Source organism: Monodon monoceros, unplaced genomic scaffold (assembly GCF_005190385.1).
Source record: "Monodon monoceros isolate NGI ecotype Baffin Bay Population unplaced genomic scaffold, NGI_Narwhal_1 Super_Scaffold_20, whole genome shotgun sequence".
In the NCBI taxonomy this organism is placed as follows: Eukaryota; Metazoa; Chordata; class Mammalia; order Artiodactyla; family Monodontidae; genus Monodon; species Monodon monoceros.
The window spans coordinates 45,325,653-45,347,892 of NW_021703777.1; the positions used below are offsets into that span (position 1 = coordinate 45,325,653).

The 22,240-nt window shown below is 46.0% G+C and overlaps 1 protein-coding gene across 3 annotated transcripts in view; it reads right to left on the reverse strand.

Annotated features, from left to right (window-relative positions):
- Positions 1-22,240, reverse strand: part of SHROOM3 (shroom family member 3) — a 249,965-nt gene that overhangs the window by 22,647 nt on the left and 205,078 nt on the right. For all 3 annotated transcript variants that reach the window (XM_029234656.1, XM_029234658.1, XM_029234657.1), the window contains 3 exons: positions 20,440-20,571; positions 10,851-14,007; positions 4,058-4,131 (listed from right to left, as the gene is read on the reverse strand). In XM_029234656.1, coding sequence (XP_029090489.1) covers positions 4,058-4,131; positions 10,851-14,007; positions 20,440-20,571 — 3,363 coding nt within the window. The remainder of the gene's footprint in view (positions 1-4,057; positions 4,132-10,850; positions 14,008-20,439; positions 20,572-22,240) is intronic.

The following is a 22,240-nucleotide window of genomic DNA, read 5'->3' on the forward strand; positions in this document are numbered from 1 at the left end:
TGCACGGTCGTTTAAACAGCTGTCCTCTAGGCTCTAAGGAAAAACCCAACAATTTCCAATACGTTTGTTAACGTGTTTGAAAGGAAAAAAAGGAGAACAAAAACAAAGAAAACACGTCTCTAGCACTGCCTGCCTGCCATGCAAGAGTTAATGTGAGGATAGGGGCTTCCCTGGTGGCACAGTGGTTGAGAGTCCGCCTGCCGATACAGGGGACACGGGTTCGTGCCCCGGTCCAGGAAGATCCCACGTGCCGCGGAGCGGCTGGGGCCGTGAGCCATGGCCGCTGAGCCTGCGCGTCCGGAGCCTGTGCTCCGCAACGGGAGAGGCCACAACAGTGAGAGGCCCGCATACCGCAAAAAAAAAAAAAAAAAAAAAAGAGTCAATGTGAGGCTAAAAATATCTCCAGCAGACAACCATAATAATTTGTAAATCCCACATTTGTAGCTCCCTGACTAGTGTGCAAGTGAATCTGGAGAGCAGATGGCATTTTTCATTTTACAGACCCGCATCCTGAGAGAGCTGTGGCTCAGTCCCAAGTCAGAGCCCCAGCACAGGCCTGCCACGAAATCATCTAAGTGCCAGGTGAGGGCAAAGCAGCATAAAGAAGGAAAAGACCACAAAGAACCAAATTAGCTTTTCTCCTGCCATTATTTTTTCTTTACTATAAATGCAAATGGTTGAGTAAGAGGCCCATCTTCCACTCAGATGCATACCCTCCCCTCCCATCACAGATCCTTTTCATCTAGAAGCAGTTTCTTTACCAGAAGCCTGTCAATATTCAAGAGTGGCTATTCTGTCCTCCTTGGTGGGTTCCCAGATGGGTACACCAGAAACCCAGGGGCAGGAGATGCACTGGGGGTGCTCTTTACCCCCATGTCTTATTCATTTTGCTATCCCCAGATCCTGGCACAAAGTACCCTCTCAGTAAATGTCTGTTGAACAAATGACGTCTCTTCTGCCCAACTGCTGTTTAGACTGCAGGCCATGAGCTATTTTTAAACTTAGCATCCTCTAATAGGACATGGAGTAACTGGAATCTGATGTTTTAAGGACCAACTCAGGTACCTTCATTTTGCTTTTTAAAAAGGGGAGACATTGGGCTTCCCTGGTGGCGCAGTGGTTGAGAGTCTGCCTGCTGATGCGGGGGACGCGGGCTCGTGCCCCGGTCCGGGAAGATCCCACATGCCGCGGAGCGGCTGGGCCCGTGAGCCATGGCCGCTGAGCCTGTGCTCCGCAACTGGAGAGGCCACAACAGTGAGAGGCCCGCGTACCGCAAAAAAAAAAAAAAAAAAAAAAAAGGGGAGACATCACTAAAGCACACAATAAAATAATATTTATCTTTTAAAGATGTAGCCCAAATAAACTTTGATATAACATTTTTAGTTTAATCTTCCTAGTTTACAGGAACCATACTATAAAAAACTATATTTTTGAAGGTAATAGTTGAGTTAAATGCTTAGTTTGGTTGAGAATACTTCTTCCTGGTAATTGTCTTCCAAGAATAAAGACTAGTATCATAAAGATTTTATTTCAGTCTCTTTTATAATAGAGTGTGAGAGACAAGCATCTATTGACATGTATCCAGGAATCAAGTTTGATTAGTCTCATTTTTTTCCTTCATAGCATTTTTTAATGTGGTTTAAAAAAGCCCCACATACCATAAAATTAACTTTAAATTCATGTTAAATTTAAAAATGTTCAGTTCAGTAGTGTTAGATACACCGATATTGTTGCAAAACAGATCTCCAGAACATTTTCATCTTGCAAATCTGAAACTATGTACCTATTAAGCAACAACTCTGCTTTTGCCACTCCCCTGGCCCTTGTAACCACCATTCTACTTCTCCATAAATTCCACTACTTTAGATACCATACAAGGGGAATCATCAAGTATTTATGACTGGCTTATTTCACTTAGCATAACGTCCTCGAGGTACATTCAGGTTGTAGCATGTGACAGCATTTCCTTCCTTTTAAAGGCTGAATAATATTCCACTGTATGCATATACCACACTTTGTTTATCCACTCATCCATCTGTGGACATTTGGGTTGCTTCCACCTCTTTGCTATTGTGAATAGTGCTGCCTCGAACATGGGTACGAAAACCTCTCTTCAAGACACTGCTTTCAATTCTTTGGATTTATACTCAGAAGTGGGATTGCTGGGTCATATGATAGATTTTTAATTTCTTGAGGAAACTCCATACTGTTTCCGTAGCAGTTATACCATTTTGTAATCCTGCCAACAGTGCACAGGGGTTCCAATTTCTCCACATCCTCACCAACACTTGTTCTTGTATGTTTTTTCGATTGTAGCCATTCTAATGAGTGTGGTTTTGACTTGCATTTCTCTGATGATTAGTGATGTGCAGTATCTTTTCATGGGCCTGTTGGCCATTTGGAGAAATGTCTATTCAAGTCCTTTTTGGAATCCAGCAATTTTATTTTTTATGGTTGAATTTAGTTTCACCTTAGACTTCAGACCAGCTCTTTTTTTGTGGTACGCGGGCCTCTCACTGTTGTGGCCTCTCCCGTTGCGGAACACAGGCTCCGGACGCGCAGGCTCAGCGGCCATGGCTCACGGGCCCAGCCGCTCCACGGCATGTGGGATCTTCCCGGACCGGGGCACGAACCCATGTCCCCTGCATCGGCAGGCGGACTCTCAACCACTGCACCACCAGGGAAGCCCTGCCATGCGTTCTTATACCACCATTTGTTTGTGCTCTTATTTCCTCGCGACCCCTACAAGTGGACTCCATTATATAAATTTCTAAGTTCACATCACTCTTTTTTGTTGTTTTTTTGCGGTATGCGGGCCTCTCACCGCCGCGGCCTCTCCCGCCGCGGCCTCTCCCGCCGCGGAGCACAGGCTCCGGACGCGCAGGCTCAGCGGCCACGGCTCACGGGCCCAGCCGCTCCGCAGAACGTGGGATCTTCCCGGACCGGGGCACGACCCCGTGTCCCCTGCACCGGCAGGCGGACTCCCAACCACTGCGCCACCAGGGAAGCCCCAGACCAGCTCTCCTTTGGCAGAGCTCTAGTTCACTGTTAGTCTTCCCTTGTCTCTAGCTTTGAATTAATGCAGCCAAACTAAAGTCCTCAGCCTCACCTTGACCGCTTCACTTTAGGCACAGCTCCAGGAGCAAGACCAACTACAGAAGGCTGCTCTTGGCAGTGAAGGAGGTACCCTAATACCCACTTCCTGACCATGCTGGCAGTATTAGGTTGAGCTATCGAGAAGGTGAATGCCAGAAAAAGAGAGAAACAATGATTGAATGAAACAGTAAAAATTAAGGAACTGGCTTGAAAAAACATGGATGGTAGTAGGGAGGGTTTAAATTAACATTAGTAATAACAGATGACAGTAGATAGTCCTATAATGCTGCATTAAAACTACATACAGGCATGTGGTTCAGAGGAAACTCTCTTTGGAAATTTCTACTTCTTAAGCTCCAAGTGAATAGTTTAAAGATTCTAATTCTGAAAAATTGTCCATTATATTTTTTCTACCAAGGAGAAATGATTCTGATGGCAACTTTTAAAACATGAATTTCCTGCTATTTTCTATCTCTAAGTGCCTAAAATAATGATTTTAGAGCTTTATCTTTTACTTCAGGTGATTCCTGCAAGTTTGTCTTGTTCTGTGAAGGCCGTTCGTGATGCTCATTCTTCCCGTAGTGCTTTATTCAGCAGACCTGATCCTCTGGGACAGAGCCAGAAGAGATCAGCCACGTTTAAGAGAGGCCCCACGTGTGAGAGCCAGAGGATATACTTGAGAAGAGCATATCCATCAACTATTCTGATGCCAAACTTACTGGAAGTCAACCATTGCTTCAATAGCACACATTCAAAACCTATTTTGAATAGTATCATTCTTAGAGAAAGTCATCTATAAATAAAAAAGAAAGCTCCCCATGGCCTAGACAAACTGAAGAGGTGCCACATGACACTATGAAACATCATAATATCACACTTCGATTTCTGGTAGAGAGGAACAGAAGCATTTAACTCCAGCAGCATTCATAAGGTAGAGGGCATCATAAATACAGATACATACCTGGATGCTGGGCCAGCCAAATAACATGGATCCTTCACAAGACCAAAGCCATTGTTTTCCCCCAAAAGCACATCCTTAAAACACAAGAGGCACAGCGTTATTACCAACAAACGGGTATTTAAATTTACCAAGGGGGTGGAGGTATAAAGGAGAAGGAACATTTACTGGAGGTCCACTATTTATTATCAGGCATCATGGTGGCACTCTTACATACTAACCCATTTCATCCTCAAAGCCCAGGAAGTACTGTTAATCCCACTGCATTGATGAGGACACAGGCCCCAAGAGGTTAACTTTCCCAAGGTCACAAGTGGCAGAACCTCAGTCTACCTCACTGGGTGCCTCTCCTAACAAAGACATTTTCTAAACAAGAGAAGTCTGATAACAATTATCTCCGGACTTCAGACAACTCCTATACTTGAAATATAATGATGAAATTAAATCAAAGGGCCAAGCTTTCAAAACAGCAATAGGGAAATATGGGAGATGACAGGAAAAGGAGAGTTTACTGAATTCAGCAAAATCTCAAGAATTAGATATGAATCTGGCTTGTAATCAGGTTGAAATACATTCTCTCTGGGAAAAACATCCCACCCACATGTAATGTCAGTAACTCTGGGGACACTTCAAGGGTAGTCATTATTTGTTTTTGTTTTAAATAAGGGTATATATTAGTTTCCTGAAAGGGTTGTAGGTCAGTTGTTAGCGTAAAATCAGTTCATATGTACAGGTCCCTGATTAAGATAATGATGTTGCTATTGATAAAACTCTCGATTATTTATGATAATAGGAGACAGGTAGAAAACAGGAAAATTAAATCCACATGTAATCACTAAACTTAATTTCAACAATTTATTTCACCATTTATTCTGTCCAAAGGGCCGATTGCTTTTCATCACCCCACCCCACTCTCTCTCTCTCTTTCTTTTTTTCCCCCCAATCATTGGGAGAGGTACTAAGAAGCAATGAAAAGAGCCAAAGGTGGGTGGGAGAAGGTCCAAAGAAGAAACAACCCTGAATATTATTAGTAACTGCAGCTTCCCCCTACTCGGCATTTACTGTGTGCTGGGCACTCCGCCAAGCTCCTTAAAATCCTCAAATGATGTGCCTGGAGCTGTGTTAGGCACCTGACATTTCTTCTGTAATTTAATCTATAACAATGGGGAGAGGGGAGGTAATTGCAGCTCAGAGAGGGTAAGTATCTTACCCACAATTAAGTAAGCAGCTAGGATTCAAACCATGATTTCCTCAAAGCCTAAGGTCGATCTTTGGAATCTTAAGTTGAATGGTGGCTGAGCTGGATACAATCAGATGTCAGTGCTTTGAGAAAAAGGAATTCCATGTGTCCCTGATTTGCTCAAATATCACTAGAGGGAATGGGGATTCCTACTCTCCGCAAAACCCTATGGTCCCTTTATAACCAACAAGGACCTACTGTATATATAGCACAGGGAACTCTGCTCCATATTTGGTAATAACCTAAATGGGAAAAGAACTTGAAAAAGAACAGATACATGTATAACTGAATCACTTTGCTGTACACCTGAAATTAACACAACATTGTTGATCAACTATACTCCAGTATAAAATAAAAAGTAAAAAAAAAAAAAAGTCTTTCCCCACTCCACCCCCTCTGTTGACATGAATGTTCACCTTCGCCAATAATTAACTGGAAAAGCCTATCTAGGTCCCCTTAAAGCTCCTAACCTAGTAACGTTCAAATATATATTTCTACTCTATTATTTCCTTTGAATTACAGTATGAGCTTGATATCTCTGTGGGTGTATATAAAATAAAAGAACTCAGACCCAGCAATAGGCCATTGAGAGAACTCTACATCTCCTGTCAATGGAAATACCATTTGGACAGAAGGAAAATGCCTTCCCAACCTAGCAGAAAGCCCAAGGAGGATACCCATACGTGCTTAGATTGGGCACGTACGCACTTTCAAAGAAGACTTGATTTTCTATAAACCGGTAAGAAGTATAAACTATTATGACAATTTAGGAAAAAGCAGTGGCAATGGGAGAAATACCAGGTATAGAGTTATGCCAACAGAAACTTAAGTGTCTGTTTTTGTTAGTCGTCTCTAACTTCTTTTGACTGACTTACAAGTACACCAGTTCTTATTCTTCATTAGGCACAGTACAGGTAGAACTGTAAACCTGAATCCCATCCAATTCCGATTCTCACTCTTCCTTTGGATTCCGAATTAAATATCCTAATATCTCTATGACCAATGAAATATGAAGACAATATTCATCTACTTTGTAATATCAGCTTCAAGTATCTGCTAAAATGAATTAGAAATTCAGTTAAAAAAATTTTAAATGTTATTTAAATGTATAACAGTAATTGATAAATGTTCAAATGAAATCAATTCACTGGCTGGAGTTTTCAGATACAAGATGTTTAACTCTCACCTCCCTCCAGTCGCCCAGTCTTTTTTGATAGCGGGAGGCAGCGTGGTATAGTGACTTAGAACCTCTGGAGTCAGACACTATGGGGTCAAAACCTTGCTCCCACTATGTTGGGCAAATTTCTCAGCCTTTCTGTGCCCCAGTTCCCTCATCCGTAATATGGCGATAACAACGGTATCGCCTCCTTTGCATAGATGTAGGATTAATTTTAAGCTTATAAAACACAGTACAGTGACTGGCACATAGTAAACATTTGATTATTCGTAGCTAGTTGTAACTTTACATTTTGTGGCAAGTTGATTCTGTTATTTATCCCCAGGCTTGTTGAGAGGTACTAAAAATGATATACAAGTTGCATCCCACAGAATCAAGACTACATCCAACATCGTGGGGTTCCATGCACTGAGCGATTTCCTCAGCAATCAAATGTGTGTCACATCATCACGTGGTGAATGTGCTACATATAAGAAATGAAGATCTCTGAAGATACAGTGAGAACCAGAGAAGACGCTAACTCAGCATTTTGAAAAAAAAAAATACCCCACCAGGAATCTTATTTCTCCAAAAGCTTTCTTTTTATAGCCTCTGCTATATTTTAGATCTATGCCAACGAACAGGTGTAAATTTCCATCTCCAAGGCAGAAATGTTTGGACTGTTTCCTGCAGCTTTGCAGGGCCTACCTACTTTAAAACAGTTACATTTTCTAAAGTCTCACAAAAAGTAGGAAATAGCCAAGAATTTGATGTGCCCTTCAGCTCCGTCACTAATATCCATTTGTTCTGCAATTACACCCTTAAAATTAAGAGGAATTGGGGCTTCCCTGGTGGCGCAGTGGTTAAGAATCCGCCTGTCAATGCAGGGGACACGGGTTTGAGCCCTGGTCCGGGAAGATCTCACATGCCACGGGGCAACTAAGACCGTGCGCCACAACTACTGAGCCTGCGCTCTAGAGCCCGTGAACCACAGCTACTGAAGCCCACGCACATAGACCCCGTGCTCAGCAACAAAGAGAAGCCACCACAATGAGAAGCCCGCGCAGTGCAACAAAGAGTAGCCCCCATTCACCGCAACTAAAGAAAGCCCGCGCACAGCAGCGAAGAGCCAACGCAGCCAAAAATAAATAAATAAATAAATCTATTAAAATTAAGAGGAATTAAAGGAGAGGGGATAGGAGGCGGCTTGTTCAGAGACAACCACAGCTGGCTAAGGAAAGGCCCAGGGGTGCTGAGTGTCTGAGCAGGTCTCAGGCTACAAAAGGTGGCAGCCTTCTACAGTCATCGTTTCAGGCCCAAGAATGATCAAGTTTTATAAACAGAGAAACTGATTTCCATGCTGACCTTGTTTTGGAAGCAAAAACTATCCTCACTAATGGACTTTTGAAAAGGAGCTGAATCCTTGCCCAAAGCTTGGAAAATCCTGCTCTATTAGTATCTACCTGGCAGGAGCAAGCAGCGTTTGTTCGGGATGCCTCGGACTGAGCCAGCACCAGAAACAGACTCCGTATTTTGGGTTTAACTCAACCAGATGATTTAGTCGCTACAGGGTCACTTAATTTCTCAGAGTCCTCTAAAGCTGGGATGAGAAAAATTGTTATTTAACACCTTCACTAAAGCTTAATGGTAAAAGTTCCTGGAATTTATTCAAATAAATAATAATATCTTAAAATATTAACCACAATAATTATGTGGAGACTAGTTTTATTTTGCTTTTCACTAGTTCTACAACTAAGGTAGATAATGGGTGTATGAAGAAGATGCGAGAGGCAGACCTTGCCATGGAACAGTCTCAGGGCAGGCACCATGCAGCTGCTGAGCCAGGGAATGAAGGAGGAAGCCTAAGAACACAGTCTTGATGCAGTTGCAATCTAGGGGATGATAACCTATTTTCAGAATTTGTAGGAGCAAAGCAGCGCAGATAAAGTATTTCACATTGAAACATTTCCCCCCTCTGGCATCATATTCCCGTTAAATAATTTCTAAATATGGTACTCCCTTTATTAAAGAGAACATAAATAATGTTCTGTATTTAGCTGTCTTTCTAGAAAGTTTATCAAATAATACCAAATAATTGGGATTTAATTGGGATCATTTCTCTATACTGCCTATGTTTTAGCTCTATTTCCCAGTTTACGAGGCTTGAGAAATATCTGGAAGGACAAAATAACATTCATAACCATCCAACAAATTCCCCAAGAGAGAATAATGACATCGATCAGAAGATGATTTAGTTTTCACCTAAGCATTTCTATTTTCTTCAGGACATCGGGAGAGAAATAGAGAAAATATTTGTTCTGCTATGTGGTGAGCTTCCGAAGCCCATCAAACTGGCTGAAATGGCATGTTACACATATGGATTTTAAAAGCGTCTTAGGTGTAGGATAAGGACTGGAAATTAGCTCTGTTCTTCACGCTAAGGGGTGAAAAACAGCTACTGGAGGCTTATGGAGGATTGCCTCTATAGACTGTGTGTGTGTGTGTGTGTGTGTGTGTGTGTGTGTGTGTGTGTGTGTGGGGTGTGTGGTGTGTGGGTTATATTGGGGAGAAAATATTTCTGAAGAGAAAATATCTGGGAGGGAGCAGTATTTTCTCACAATGCTGTGCGTATGTGTGTTGCAGAAACAGTGCAGCAGACAGATGTCTCAGACAGTAATGGCTAACTCTTCTTTGTCCGAAGCTGTTTCCTCCAACTCAATGCCTCCCCCACACAACCTCCAACTCTTTGTCAACATCCTGCTCATCCTTTATAGCCTGGTTCATATCCCTTCTCCTTCAAGAGATGCTCTCTTAGATCCTCTCAGAATTACTATCCCTCCCATAACATCTTATTTATGACCACTCCCAAAGCATTCACTATTCGTGTTAGTTATTTATATGTAAGTTCATACTCTTTTGCTCAATTGTGAACCCCAGAAAGGCGTGACCCTTATTTTCCTTTACGTTTCCTTTAAACCTATAAGCAGTCCTTTTCGTAAAACATACGCTCTACAAATGCTTGCTAAATGATTACATTCTCTGCTGGGGAAAACAGAATCTGAGAAGGGACAATGGAGGGGTATTCTTCCCTGTGGTAACATATATGTGAATTCCTCGCATCTTCTTACCTGGCAAGGGAACCATGAGGCAGGACATCGACTTGCAGTGCATGTGGAGCTTGAGAATGGGCTAAGAATTAGGGGAATTGATAGACTCCTGGAGTCAGAGTGCTCGGATTTTACTCCTAGCTCCGCCTAAAATTTCCAGTGGAAAGCGCCTCGTGATCTTTTCATAGTCTGGAGACCTTATGAGAGAATTGGAAAGTCTGACATTCTCCTATCTCACCACGATAGTACACAGAAAGAGGCAGAGAGACATGGATTTGATATGGATAATATACTCCACCACATAGGATTATTTTGAGGATTAATGAGATAATAAACATAAAAGCATACTTAGTTGAAGGCCTGGAGCTCAATAACCAACAACTATCAAAGTCAATAACTATACTTATTTTGTCAATGCAAAAGTCCAATAGAAACAAAGAAGGTATGAAGCTAACGTCTTTAAAATACTGAGACACAGCCTCTATTGCATGAACTTAAAAAAAGAGAAAAGAAGCAAAACAAACAAAAAAACAAAACGCAAAAAAACCCCGAAACAAAAAGATAACCCCTAAATTTTCCTAATCTAATTCTTACACTGAGAAGTGGGTGACACTAAAATGAAGTTATTTTATATATATATGTATATACTATATAATACATACATACTATATATGTATGCATGTATATATATTATATACACTTGTCTTCCCAGTATCCCCAGGGAATTGGCTCAAGGACCCCCCCCCCAGGGACAGATACCAAAATCCACCTGATGCTCTATACTGATAAAATGGCATAGTATTTGCATATAACCTACACACATCCTCCTGTATACTTTAAATCATCTCTACTTACAATCTAAATACTACGTAAATAGTTGCTAGTGTGCTGGCAAATTCAAATTTTGCTTTTTGGAACTTTCTGGAATTTTCCCAATATTTTCCATTCCAGTGCAGAACCAGGAATACGAGGCCTACTGTGTGTGTGTGTACACATATACATCGATATCCACTGATACACACTCATATATATGTATAGATATCTATATTGGTATACAATACATGTATCTACATAAGATATCTACACAACTGTATCGATATCTACGTACTATATATCTGTATCTCTGTAATGATCTCATCAAACAGGGGCACTGAGAAAGACAGCACCTTATGAAAACGAATGCTACTCTCTTGCGTGTAAAAGGAAAACGAAGGGGAGAGGAGAGGTTAGAGAAGTCGCACTAAGGCTTCCAGGATGCAAGGGGCAGTGCTAGGACCCGCTGGCTGCACATACCTGGCGCTTGTCTGCGGTGGGAGATGACCGTGACCTCATGTGGACAGGGATGGCCTGGACGCCTGAGCGCTCCAGCAGGTCCTCGGCCGACATGGACTTCCCGGCCCTCCCGGCCGCGGACCCCCACGGAGAGGGCTCCCCAGGGGTCCTGTCCAGCCTCTGGGAGCCCTTTGAACCGCTGTTAGCGCCACTGAGCAGTTCTCTCGGGGCTTGGTCTCCGCGGCGCCGTTCCCCGAGGTGGCGGCCGCCGGCAAAGGAGCTGCTGCGATCTCGGGGGGCCCGTGGCGGCTCCCCGCCACCCCCTTCCGCGGTGGCCGGCTGGAGGGCGGCCTCCCTGCGGGGCGGCAGGCTGGGCTCCCGCAGAGAGGAGAGACTGGAGGCAGCAGCGAGGCTGGGGCCCTCGGGAGCGGCCTGGAGGTAGGCGCTCTGGGCGCGCTCCCGCAGCGGCCCAGGCTCCTGGAGGCCGCCGCCGGCGGCAGCGGGCCGCTTGCCGGTCTTGCGCTGAATGTAGTCGGCCAGCGCGCTCTGCTGGAACTGCTTCAGCTCGGGCCCCGACAGGCTGAGAGTGGAGCAGGCCCTGCCGTCTCGCTCGAAGATGCGGCGCCGGTCAGCCACGGAGCTCTCCGCGAACTGTGGCCCCTTCCTTGGCGGGCCCGGGGGCGCCGGCTCGGCCTCCTCCGAGACCCCCACCTCGTGCATCTTCTCGGGCTCCGAGTACGAGCGCTTCTTCTGCTCAGGGGTCAGGTGCCGGCGGGGCCCCCTCCGGGCGGCGGGGGGCGCGGGCCGGGCAGGGTCGCCCTCGGCCGGGGTCACGCTGTGCCGCTCGCGCGGAGTGTGCGGAGAGGCGGAAGTCGGCGCTTCCGGGCTCCGCAGCCCCACGTGGGCGGAGGCGGGTCGCAGCCGCCAGGGCCTGGCGGCTGTGGGCGTCCCCGGCTCGAGGTCCCGGCGTCGAAAGGAGGTGGCGCCCAGGACGCGGGACTGCGCATCCTTGATGCTGTTCCGGTAGGCGCGGCTGAAGGGGGCATCCTGCACGAGCGACTCTGGCGTGCGGGGCCGGTCATCGGGCCACACGGCCGCCTCCTCCGCCTCGCTGAAGAGCTGGAAGGTGCTCTGGCTGCGGAGCAGGCGAGCGTCCCGCCTCGGCTGCTGACCACACGGCTGACAGGAAACCTCTTCCGACTTCGGCTCCCCGTTTTTGCAGTGCGGCTCCCCATTGCCTAGGGGTTCAATGGATTCGGAAAAACGGATATGGGCCTTTGTCTCCTCCAAGTCATTCCCCAAAGTATTAGAAGTTGGGAGTGTCCGGTTGGGCCTGTGGTTATAACCGTAACTAGAGCTGCCCGCACTCGGGGGTCTCTGGCTCCCTTGCTCTCGCTGCTCGATCTTGGAAACCTTCTCCAGCACGGAGCAGTGGGGCTTCCCATACTGAAAGCCCTGCAGAGCCGAGGTGCTGCTGGAGCTGAGCCTCCTTCGGCCCAGACTGGATGTCTCCTGCAGGGGCGGGGAGGGCAGCTCTTCATACCTTGGGTCTGAACTGTGGAACGAAGCCAAGGCACTGGTTCTCCCCTCAGGCCTGGGATAGGAAACTGACCTGTCCAGCTGGCTCCTGTGATCAGGAACAACAGTCCTTCCAGAGTCCTCTGCCTTGGTGCTGACTGTACAGGTGGACGTGCCTTCCAGGTAGATCTCCTGGGCTCCCCCTCCTAGATCCAGGCTGCTTTGCCTTCTTAGACTCTCAGGAATGTTTTGGAGGGAGGAGAAGGCAGATGTGGTCTTGCCAAAGTTGCCTGGCATGCTCTGGCCCAGGCTGCCTCTGTCGAGCCTCCGCCGGAGGTTGGCATTGTGGTCTTCATGGAAATCCCCCTCCCAAGGCTCTGAGGGCAGGAAAGATCTCTTGTCTTCACCCACTTGCCAGGCCTGAGCCGGAGGGGATTGGAGGCTGTGGTAATTAGAATATTTGTTGCCCTGGGTGCTCTTTCTCTCACTGGGATGTGGGCTGTCGCCTTGGAGAGGTGTGAGAAGTCTCTTCAGGGAGGTCTCCTCCTCGTTTTCAGGCACTGAGAGGAAATGGACTTTGTAGGGGACACATTTGGCTGAAACTTCAGGTTTCCTCTCTCCTGGGGACACTGAGTCATGTTCTAGGGGCTGGCAGAAGGCAAAGCCAGGCCTGCTAGATCCACTTTGGTTCCCATTCTCATCAAGGGCGGCCGTCGTGTCGCAAGCTCCCTGCGGAGCTGGATACCCGCCCTCCTTGGCCAGCGCAGGGTAGAGGGTGCCGTTACCACTCACGGAAGGCCGGGGCACCTGGGCAAAGTGTGGCTCCAGGGAAGGTACCGGGTAGATGCCAGTCGGCAGCAGAGGTTGGCCAGGTTGGGCCTTCTGGGGGTAATTATGCTTGGGCTTCACTGGGGGGCTGTTTTCTGGACTCTTCTCCAGCACAGTATGCAACTGTTCCTCTATGAAGGGAGATTTCAGGGTGCCTGCAGAGTTTGCCTGAGGCCGGCAGAACCGTTTCTGATCAAGGCTAGACCAGGAGCCAGGCCGCTCTCGCTGCCGAAAGGCCGCATAACTGTCACTCCGAGCTGGGGGCAGGGGCGCACCCACTTTAGGAGGCAAGTTGTCCACGGTGGTCTCCAAGGAGCTGGGGCAGTGCTGGCTCCAGGAGGGGGGTGGTGCTTCCTTGCCCCGAGGAACACTATGCCATTTCTCATAGCCCTGACCATCTGCCAATGCTCGGGCCTCCTTACCTTGCAGGAGCAGGCCTGAAGAGTTCACCTCATACTCTGCTGAGACCCCCCTCCGGGGATCATAGACTGTCTTAACATAGCGAATGTCTGCCTGCCTCATCCCTTCTAGGAGGCCACCTCGAGCAGAAGTGGTGTCCACGGAGCCTGAACGCTCCCGGCCAGAGATGCCGGGGGCCGGATATTCGAGGATGCTAGAACTGGCGGAGAAGGAGCTGTAAGCCGAGTCTCTCTTGTTATGGAGGTGGCCAAGCTGCTCAATGCTGCTGGTAGACTTGGCCGGGGAGAGAGGGTGGCAGGGCGGGCATCCCCCGCTGGGCTCCAGGCTGTCCGTGCTCCCCTGGGAGCTGCACCGGTCAGGGCTCCGCCTCAGATAAGCATGGTCATAGCCAGAGAGGTCCCTGGTAGAGGAGCTGGAAGAAAGGGAGGCAGAGCGGTCAGCAGGGAGTCTGTATCATTCAGCAGGCTTACAGGCACGGGACCCAGCCTATAAATGTACCCTTGGGAAAGATGTTTGGTTTCTGGAAGGCTGGGGGGAAAGGGCCATATTTGGGCCTTGCTCAGCCTCCCTACGTGTCATCACTAGGAGTAACTGCCCAACGCCGCAACCCATGTGCCGCTAATCAATCACCCAGGCTCGCCGAGGGAGAAGCGGGGAGCACGAGGAAGCCACGCGGCCCTTGGACACGGGCGGCACACTGATGGGATGTGCTCCATGCCGGAAGTGACATTCTGCACATGCCAAGAAATGAGAGAGGTGGGCGAGGAAAGAGGAGGAAGAGTGACGGAGACTGACATTTTATGTCTCTTGGGGCGTCTGTGGGGAGAAGGGGAGAGCTTAGTAAGAGACCAGGCACGTGAGTGGGTGAGGGAGACTCTGCACGTGTCCTTGGCTTTAGTGAATATCTTTCCTTTTTATAGAATTGGAGGGCTACTCCCTGGCAATCTTCCTGGAATCTCAACTGTACAAGAGACAGTTTGTTTGTGGGGAGAGAGCCAAACACAAAACTGAAAGAGAAATACTGAGAGAATATTATAGAGTTAGAAAAAGCGGATGAGAGAGAAGGAGAGGCAGGCTGGATAAGAAGCTTTAATCATAGGAGGCTCTTGGGTGCTGGGAGCCAATCACCCACGGACAACTTCCCAGAATCTGGGCAAAGCCTCATACACTAGAGGGTAAGACCTCCTTCGCGAGCTCGTCCAGGTGATTTTCAGAGCGTGCCTGGGGGGGGGGAGTGACTCTCACTCCTGGCATCATACACCCCAGAAAGTTGCCATAAGACAGAATTACTTATAATTAGCTTCAATTATAAAATCAAAATATACTTCACCCCAGCATGTTGGGGGAGAGAGGACATGGACATGGGAAGGAGTAAGTAGCTCAAAAATCAAACAGCGGTCTCAAGAGTTCAACATTTGTGACTCACTATTCTCTAAAGACGAGAAAAGAAGAACTAAGAGTTCTTGCCTGAGGTTTTCCATTTTTAAATGAATAGGCATTTAAACACTGTTAAAATTCATGGAGCTATTATTATATTTCTAGATCTCATGGTGTCTTAATGGCTGAGTATGTGATAATGCTTTGTGGCTGGACTGTCTCCAGAGTATATGGGAAGAGACTATAGAAGGATCACCTGCTGAGTCAAAACTGGTGCTGGAATTCAAGGAAAAGAAGACTAGATTTTCAGCAACTCACCCTAAGAATAATTTTCTCTATCAAGGGAAGTGAACTTACTGAATGGAGCATCCTGCTTTGGGAGGGACAGGTATAAATTCAAGGGAGAAAGGAAGGGAACAGCTCCTGAGCCAACCAGATTAGGGAAGTCAGTCCTGGCACCCAGTGGCATGGCATATGTCACTGCCAGTTTTTACTCCCACTCCCCTCTAAATGAAGAGGCTGTGTTGAAAATGCACATGACATGGCTCAGTTGAGGATAATCCCGTATGACCCGCTTGTGCTTCCCTTTATCTCCTCTTAACAGAAGACTCAGAGCTAATACTCTGAGGGCACATGGAAGCAGTAGACCCCACAAGGGCTGTTTTGCTCATCAATTCCATGCAGGTGGTAGACACTACTTAATCCTCCTCCCAACTGCTAAGAATTTTAGCAGTGTTTCACTAAAAGGGTAATTCAAATCTAATTTAGGAGCATGCAAAAAAAAAATCAAAGTGAATAAACTGATGGGTTTACTGTAACACTGTTGAGTGGGACGAAATGCCACCACCAACATATCTCAAAATACAGACGGTGGGCTTCCCTGGTGGCGCAGCGGTTGAGAGTCCGCCTGCCGATGCAGAGGACGCGGGTTCGTGTCCCGGTCTGGGAAGATCCCACGTGCCGCGGAGCAACTAAGCCTACGTGCCACGACTACCGAGCCTGCGCTCTACAGCCCGCGAGCCACAACTACTGAAGCCCGCGTGCCTAGAGCCCATGCTCTGCAACAAGAGAAGCCACTGCAATGAGAAGCCCACGCACCGCAACGAAGAGTAGCCCCCGCTCGCCGCAACTAGAGAAAGCCCGCGCGCAGCAACAAAGACCCAACACAGCCAAAAATAAATAAATAAATAGAGAGGTAAATAGATAAATAAATAAATAAATGACCCATGAAATACATTCCCACTTCAGGGTCTCAGGGCCTTTGTACTCGCTGTTCCCACAAAAAAGGAATGCTCTTCACCTGGCGCAATCCCTTCCCCTTATTCAAGTCTCTGCATCAGAGAAGACTTCCTGCTACTCACTAAAAAGCACCTCTTCTGTCCTTACTCCCTGTTACTTTGCTTTACTTTCTTCATGGCACTTACCACTACTTGACATCACATCACCTCTGTTTGAAAGTATTAATATTTTCTAAATACTTCCACAGCAAAAAGCACAAGTGTATGCAAACATTTCCTGAAGTGTATTCCCAGAATACTAATTGCTTAGGTGACCAAATATGTTTGGAAAATACTGGGCTAGATGACTTAAATAATTGTAATTACTTTAAGACTCCTGAGTCCTTAATAAACTTGCTCATGTGATGTTCTTAAAGGAAAATATACTAAGCAGTGTTTTCTAAACTTATGTGACCCTAGAAACTTTTTCCCAAGGAGTATCTAATGGATTATTATTCCATGGAACACACCTGGGGAAACAAATACAGCAGGTTGGGGGCTTTTTATGTCTCGTTCAGTCTTGTACCCTCAATAATCAGAACTTATCTGAGACGTAGTGGGTATTCCACACATATTTGCTGAAGGAGTGAATCAATGAACACATACTGGTTCTTTAGTATTTTGGTACTGTTATTTCAGCCTCTTAGGAGGGGACCAGACTACATGACTTTTCAAAGTTTCTTCTAAAGTACATAGGACTTTAGAAGTCCTAATACTTTAGGACCATTGTGAGATTTCTGTATGACAGCAAAAAGGCAGTGACAAGGACCTGACAGAAAGAAGCTGAAATACAATTTCGGTGGAATTTCAGATCCAAGCTAGCTTGCGGACAGTGAAAATTACGTCTCCAGTCTCTCTGAACTTCTCTCTCCCTCTCTCCTCACTCCTGCCCTTCCCCAACCCTAGAGCTCCCTCTTTCTCCTGCTTCTTAATGAGAAGCAGATCCACACATTTAGGTAATATTCCTGGTTTCTGGAACTGTCAGAAGGCTGTCAGAGGAATGCCACCCACCAGACCACTAGATGCCACTGTGTTCCTCAGAAACGTGCCAGGAGAGCTTCTCCGTCTACAGCTGCCAAGGGCTGACCCTCTGAGCAGAACTCAGAGCTGCAAGACCGAGGCATGGAATGAACAGACCACAGGATGCTCTGGGCTGCAGTAGGAGCTGGGTAACCCGAGCTTCCCTTTCTCCCTCTCTCTTCCTCCACAGAGCTTTTGTGCTGACAGTCATTGTGTCAGCAGGAGGCTGTGCTGAAGCTTGAATTAGATGACAGACTGGTAGGTACAGTACAAGATCCACCTGCCTCTGGAGGTTGGGATGAGGAGGAAACAGCAGGTAGAGAAGCAGAGCCTTCAGAATATTGCACTTCTGATGCCAACGCCATCTTTCTCCTGAGGCCTCTTGGAGCTCACCTTAGTTACTGTGAGCACTTATTCTAAGCACTGATTGCAGTCGTCTTATTTCTGCCTTTGGACAAGCTTGTATTTTAGGTCACAGTATGACTTCAGATTTAGGGCCTCCTAAGGCTAGCGGTTAGGAGGCTCCAAAGGGCCCCACTGTTTAGGGGTACCCTGTTAATACACTCCTGCATTTTATAAGTGTGTGCCGGTTTATGCCACTAACGTAGTCCATTACTAGGTTTCACTGTACCTCTGACAAGTCTTCAGCCTAATTATTATAATTAGTTTTCATAGTTACTGAGTGCTCACTATGTTTCAGGAACTACACTAAATGTTTTGCGTGTGTTATGTTGCTTAATCCTCACTACGAGCCAATGAGATCTGTATTCTGAATTTCATTTTACAGACAAGGAAACCAAGATCAAAGAGGTGAAGTGATCGGCTCAAGCTCATGCAGTAGGCGGTGAAGTGGAGATTTAAACTGAGGTCTCACTTAAAAGCCCAAGTAGCTCACCATCGTGCTGTCCCTCCTTCACACTCTTAGGCCCCTGCATCTAACCTTCTAAAGGCCTTCAACACCGCTGTGCCCACAGAGCAAAAGCACTGCGCCTGCACGGGGCGTGGGCACTGCTGGCAGCTCTGTTCCCGGAGCACACATGGCTCAGATGGTGAGAAGAAATTCTTTCAGGGTTATTGGGAGGGACACGGGCAAGGGAGAGGAGTGCCTGTAACAAGGAGGGTAACCAGGAAGGTATTCTAACGTGAAGGGAGCCATGCCCACCAGTCAGAGCTCTAGGATTTGGCCTTTGGTTTGACCAGACATGAGTGTTAGGGGTTCTGAGTCCTCGCCAAATGCGTACCCACCGCCTGGTAGTTAAGGAATCCTTCCAGAAACATCCTCCACTCCCTGACACAACAAGCCCTTGCATCTCACTTGTATGCGGGACCCATATTACCTTGACTTTCCTACCTCCCTACCATAACCTATATATCCAAGTACTTCCAAAAAAGTGGTAAGTGACAGACCCTGCCTCCCTGGGCTCAGAAGATGGATTCCAGTTTGCATGGCTCCAAGTCTATAGTAAATGTAGGGGCATCCTGACTTAGTTTTTTTTTTTTTTTTTGCGGTACACGGGCCTCTCACCGTTGTGGCCTCTCCCCGTTGTGGCCTCTCCTGCTGCGGAGCACAGGCTCCGGACGCGCAGGCTCAGCGGCCATGGCTCACGGGCCCAGCCGCTCAGCGGCCATGGCTCACGGGCCCAGCCACTCCGCGGTATGTGGGATCTTCCTGGACCGGGGCACGAACCCGTGTCCCCTGCATCGGCAGGCGGACTCTTAACCACTGCGCCACCAGGGAAGCCCCTGACTTAGCTCTTTAATATAAAGAACTAAGTGGGTGGTCAGGCTTGGCTCCCTTCTCCCCAGTCCCCTTCACTTGTGTAAGGTCTGATTACTATAATAAATCCCTTCTCCTGTAATACCCGTGATGGCTCTGCTTTTCCCTGACTGGACCTTGATGGATATAGTGACTAGAAAAGCAGAGGAAGAATAACTAGTATAACTGGTGTAGAGGAAGTATAGGAGATTACATGCAACGGCTTTGAAACCTAGCTTGGATTTGAGTCTTGACTTGGGTACTGATCAAATGTTTGACCTTGGACAAAGCCATCTTTCCAGCTTCAATATCCTGTCCTGCGAAATGGAGTTAAGAACACTGTATCTGTTTCAAGGGTGTATAGGAAGGACCACACGAGATGGTGTATACACTGAGCAGTCCTCGGTGTGTTAACTGCTTCGACTGGAGCTAAGCTGGATAACTGGCTTTCACAGAAGGAGAAAAACCAACTGGGGAGTTCAAATACTGAATAAAATCATTCAGATAAAAATCAGATACAGAGGAATGGATAAAGAAGATGTGGTACATATATACAGTAGAATATTACTCAGCCATAAAAAGGAATGAAGTTGGGTCATTTGTAGAGACGAGGATGGACTTAGAGATTGTCACACAGAGTGAAGTAAGTCAGAAAGAGAAAAACAAATACCGTATACTAATGCATATATGTGGAATCTAAAAAAATGGTATAGATGATCTTACTTGCAAAGCAGAAAAAGACACAGACATAGAGAACAAACATATGCATACCAAGGAGGAAGGGGGTGGGGTGGGAGGAATTGGGAGATGGGGAATGACATATATACACTATTGATACTATGTATAAAATAGATAACTAATGAGAACCTACTGAATAGCACAGGGAACTCTACTCAATGCTCTGTGGTGACCTAAATGGGAAAGAAATCCGAAAAAAGAGGGGATATGTATATACGTAGAGCTGATTCACTTTGCTGTACAGTAGAAACTAGCATAACATTGTAAAGCAACTATGCTCCAATAAAAATTAATTTAAAAAACCAGATACATATTTGAAGAAAGGACATTAAGCACTGAGGGAGGGAGTTGTCAGTTTTTCTAGTATAGAAAAACATGTAATTGAGCTATAGTATAGCTATAGTATAGCTATAACGTGTAATTGAGAAATGTCTGACTGAGAATCAACAGGCCCCATGAATATCTCAAATGAGCAGTCAGTGTTCAAAATAATCCTGTCCTCCCTTCATGCCAGTCTAGCCCAGGATATGACGATGACTCGTACACCGTTAGGGGTTTTAAGAGGATGAGGGTAGTGGGAAGAGAGACTTAATCCTCAAGTATAAGAAAACAATCTTTTCTGGGAACAGGACATTTGAAAGTAAGAAGCCCCTGGGTCTCAGCTGTGGCCACTTACCTGGAATGGTAGCTCTGGGGCCAAGGAGTGCCAATCGTGCCCTGAGATATCTGCATCATGCTGGCATCGGGTTGGTTCTCCCCAAATTTGGTTGAATGCCAAGAATGAGGTCGGCCCACAGGTTCACTGCGCCTGGGGAGACACAGGAGAGGGACCCCCAGCGTTAGGAGCAATCTCAGCTGATCTCTTCACCAATGAGATTTATGGACTTGGAAGCAGAGACTGCTGTATCCTCAGAGATGGAAAACAATCAAGTAAATACTGGAAAATGGATCTTACTGCTCGCTTCTCTTAGTAACCATTGTTTTTTTTCTGCTTGATTAATATGTTTATTTTCCCTTTCATTTTGACATGATTTCAGTTACATAAAAATATTGCAAACTTAGTTTAAAGAATTTCTGAATAAACCCTAGCGCAACTGTTGGTGAGAGTGCAAACTGGTACAGCCACTATGGAAAACAGTATGGAGTTTCCTTAAAAAAATTAAAAATAGAACTAACAGTATGATCCAGCGATCCTACTTCTGGGCATATATCCAAAGAAACTGAAATCAGGAACTTAAAGATATATCTGCACTCCCATGTTCATTGCAGCATTACTCACAATAGCCAAGATAGAGAAACAACCTAAGTTTCAGTGGATGACTGAATAAAGAAGATGCCATATATACATACAATGGAATATTATTCAGCCACGGGAAAGAAGGAAATCGTGCCATTTGCAACAACTTGGATGCATTATGCTAAGTGAAATAAGCCAGACAGAGAAAGACAAATACTGAATGATTTCACTTCTGTGTAGCATCTAAAAAGGACAAACTCAGAAAAACAGAGTAGAGTGGTGGCTATCAGGGGTTGAGGGGGTGGAGGAAATGGGGAGATTTTAGAAAGGGTACAAACTTCAAGTTATAAAGATTAACAAGTTCCGGGGATCTAATGTACAGCATGGTGATTATAGCTAATTCCGTATCATGTACATACTTGAATGTTGCTAAAGGAACAGATTTTAAATGTTCTCACCAGCTAAGACAGAAATGGTAACTATGTGACTGGATGCAGCTGGCATCTAATACAGTGGTGGTAATCATTTTGCAATTTAGAAATGTATCAAATCAAGATGTTCTACACCTTAAACTTGCAGTGTTATGTATCAATTATATCTCAATAAAGCTGGAAAAAATCCCACATAACCTTCACCTCGCTTTCCTACATGTTAACGTTTCATGCTTTATTAATTTAAGGCACATGGAGTTGCCTTGGTCTTTCTTTGCACTACTTGTCCATATATGAATATGGGAGCAATAATTCCTGCCCACCTCTCAAGGGACTTTCTGGGGATTTTGAAGTTCTCTGGGATATTCTGATGCTGGATAAATGCTATTATTTTAATATCTTGGTAAGAACGACATAAAAACTACCAGCTACCTTGGTGTTAACACACTCTGATCTGCAGAGTATAAACAACAAGATGCTCTCCAAAACAGTTTCTCATTTTGCAAGTCAATGACTTCACCTTTAAACATCCTGCCCTTATAACACAAAGAACTGACAAAGCCAAAGGGGAAAAGTGGGTGTTCTTCAGACTGCAATACTGAAGGATGGATGAATTTGGTAAGGAGGATTACACTACTATAGAAGGTCAGAGTCAAGAGAGAGTGGCTGAACATTATTTTTGGCAGAAAAGTGAGATGAAGTTTACCAACACCTTCAGGGATTTCTAGACTGAAATCTTAATGGAGAGAAGAGAGGAGGTGCCCTGAAGCATTGACAGAATGTAGCTACCTAGGCTTAGTATCAGCTGG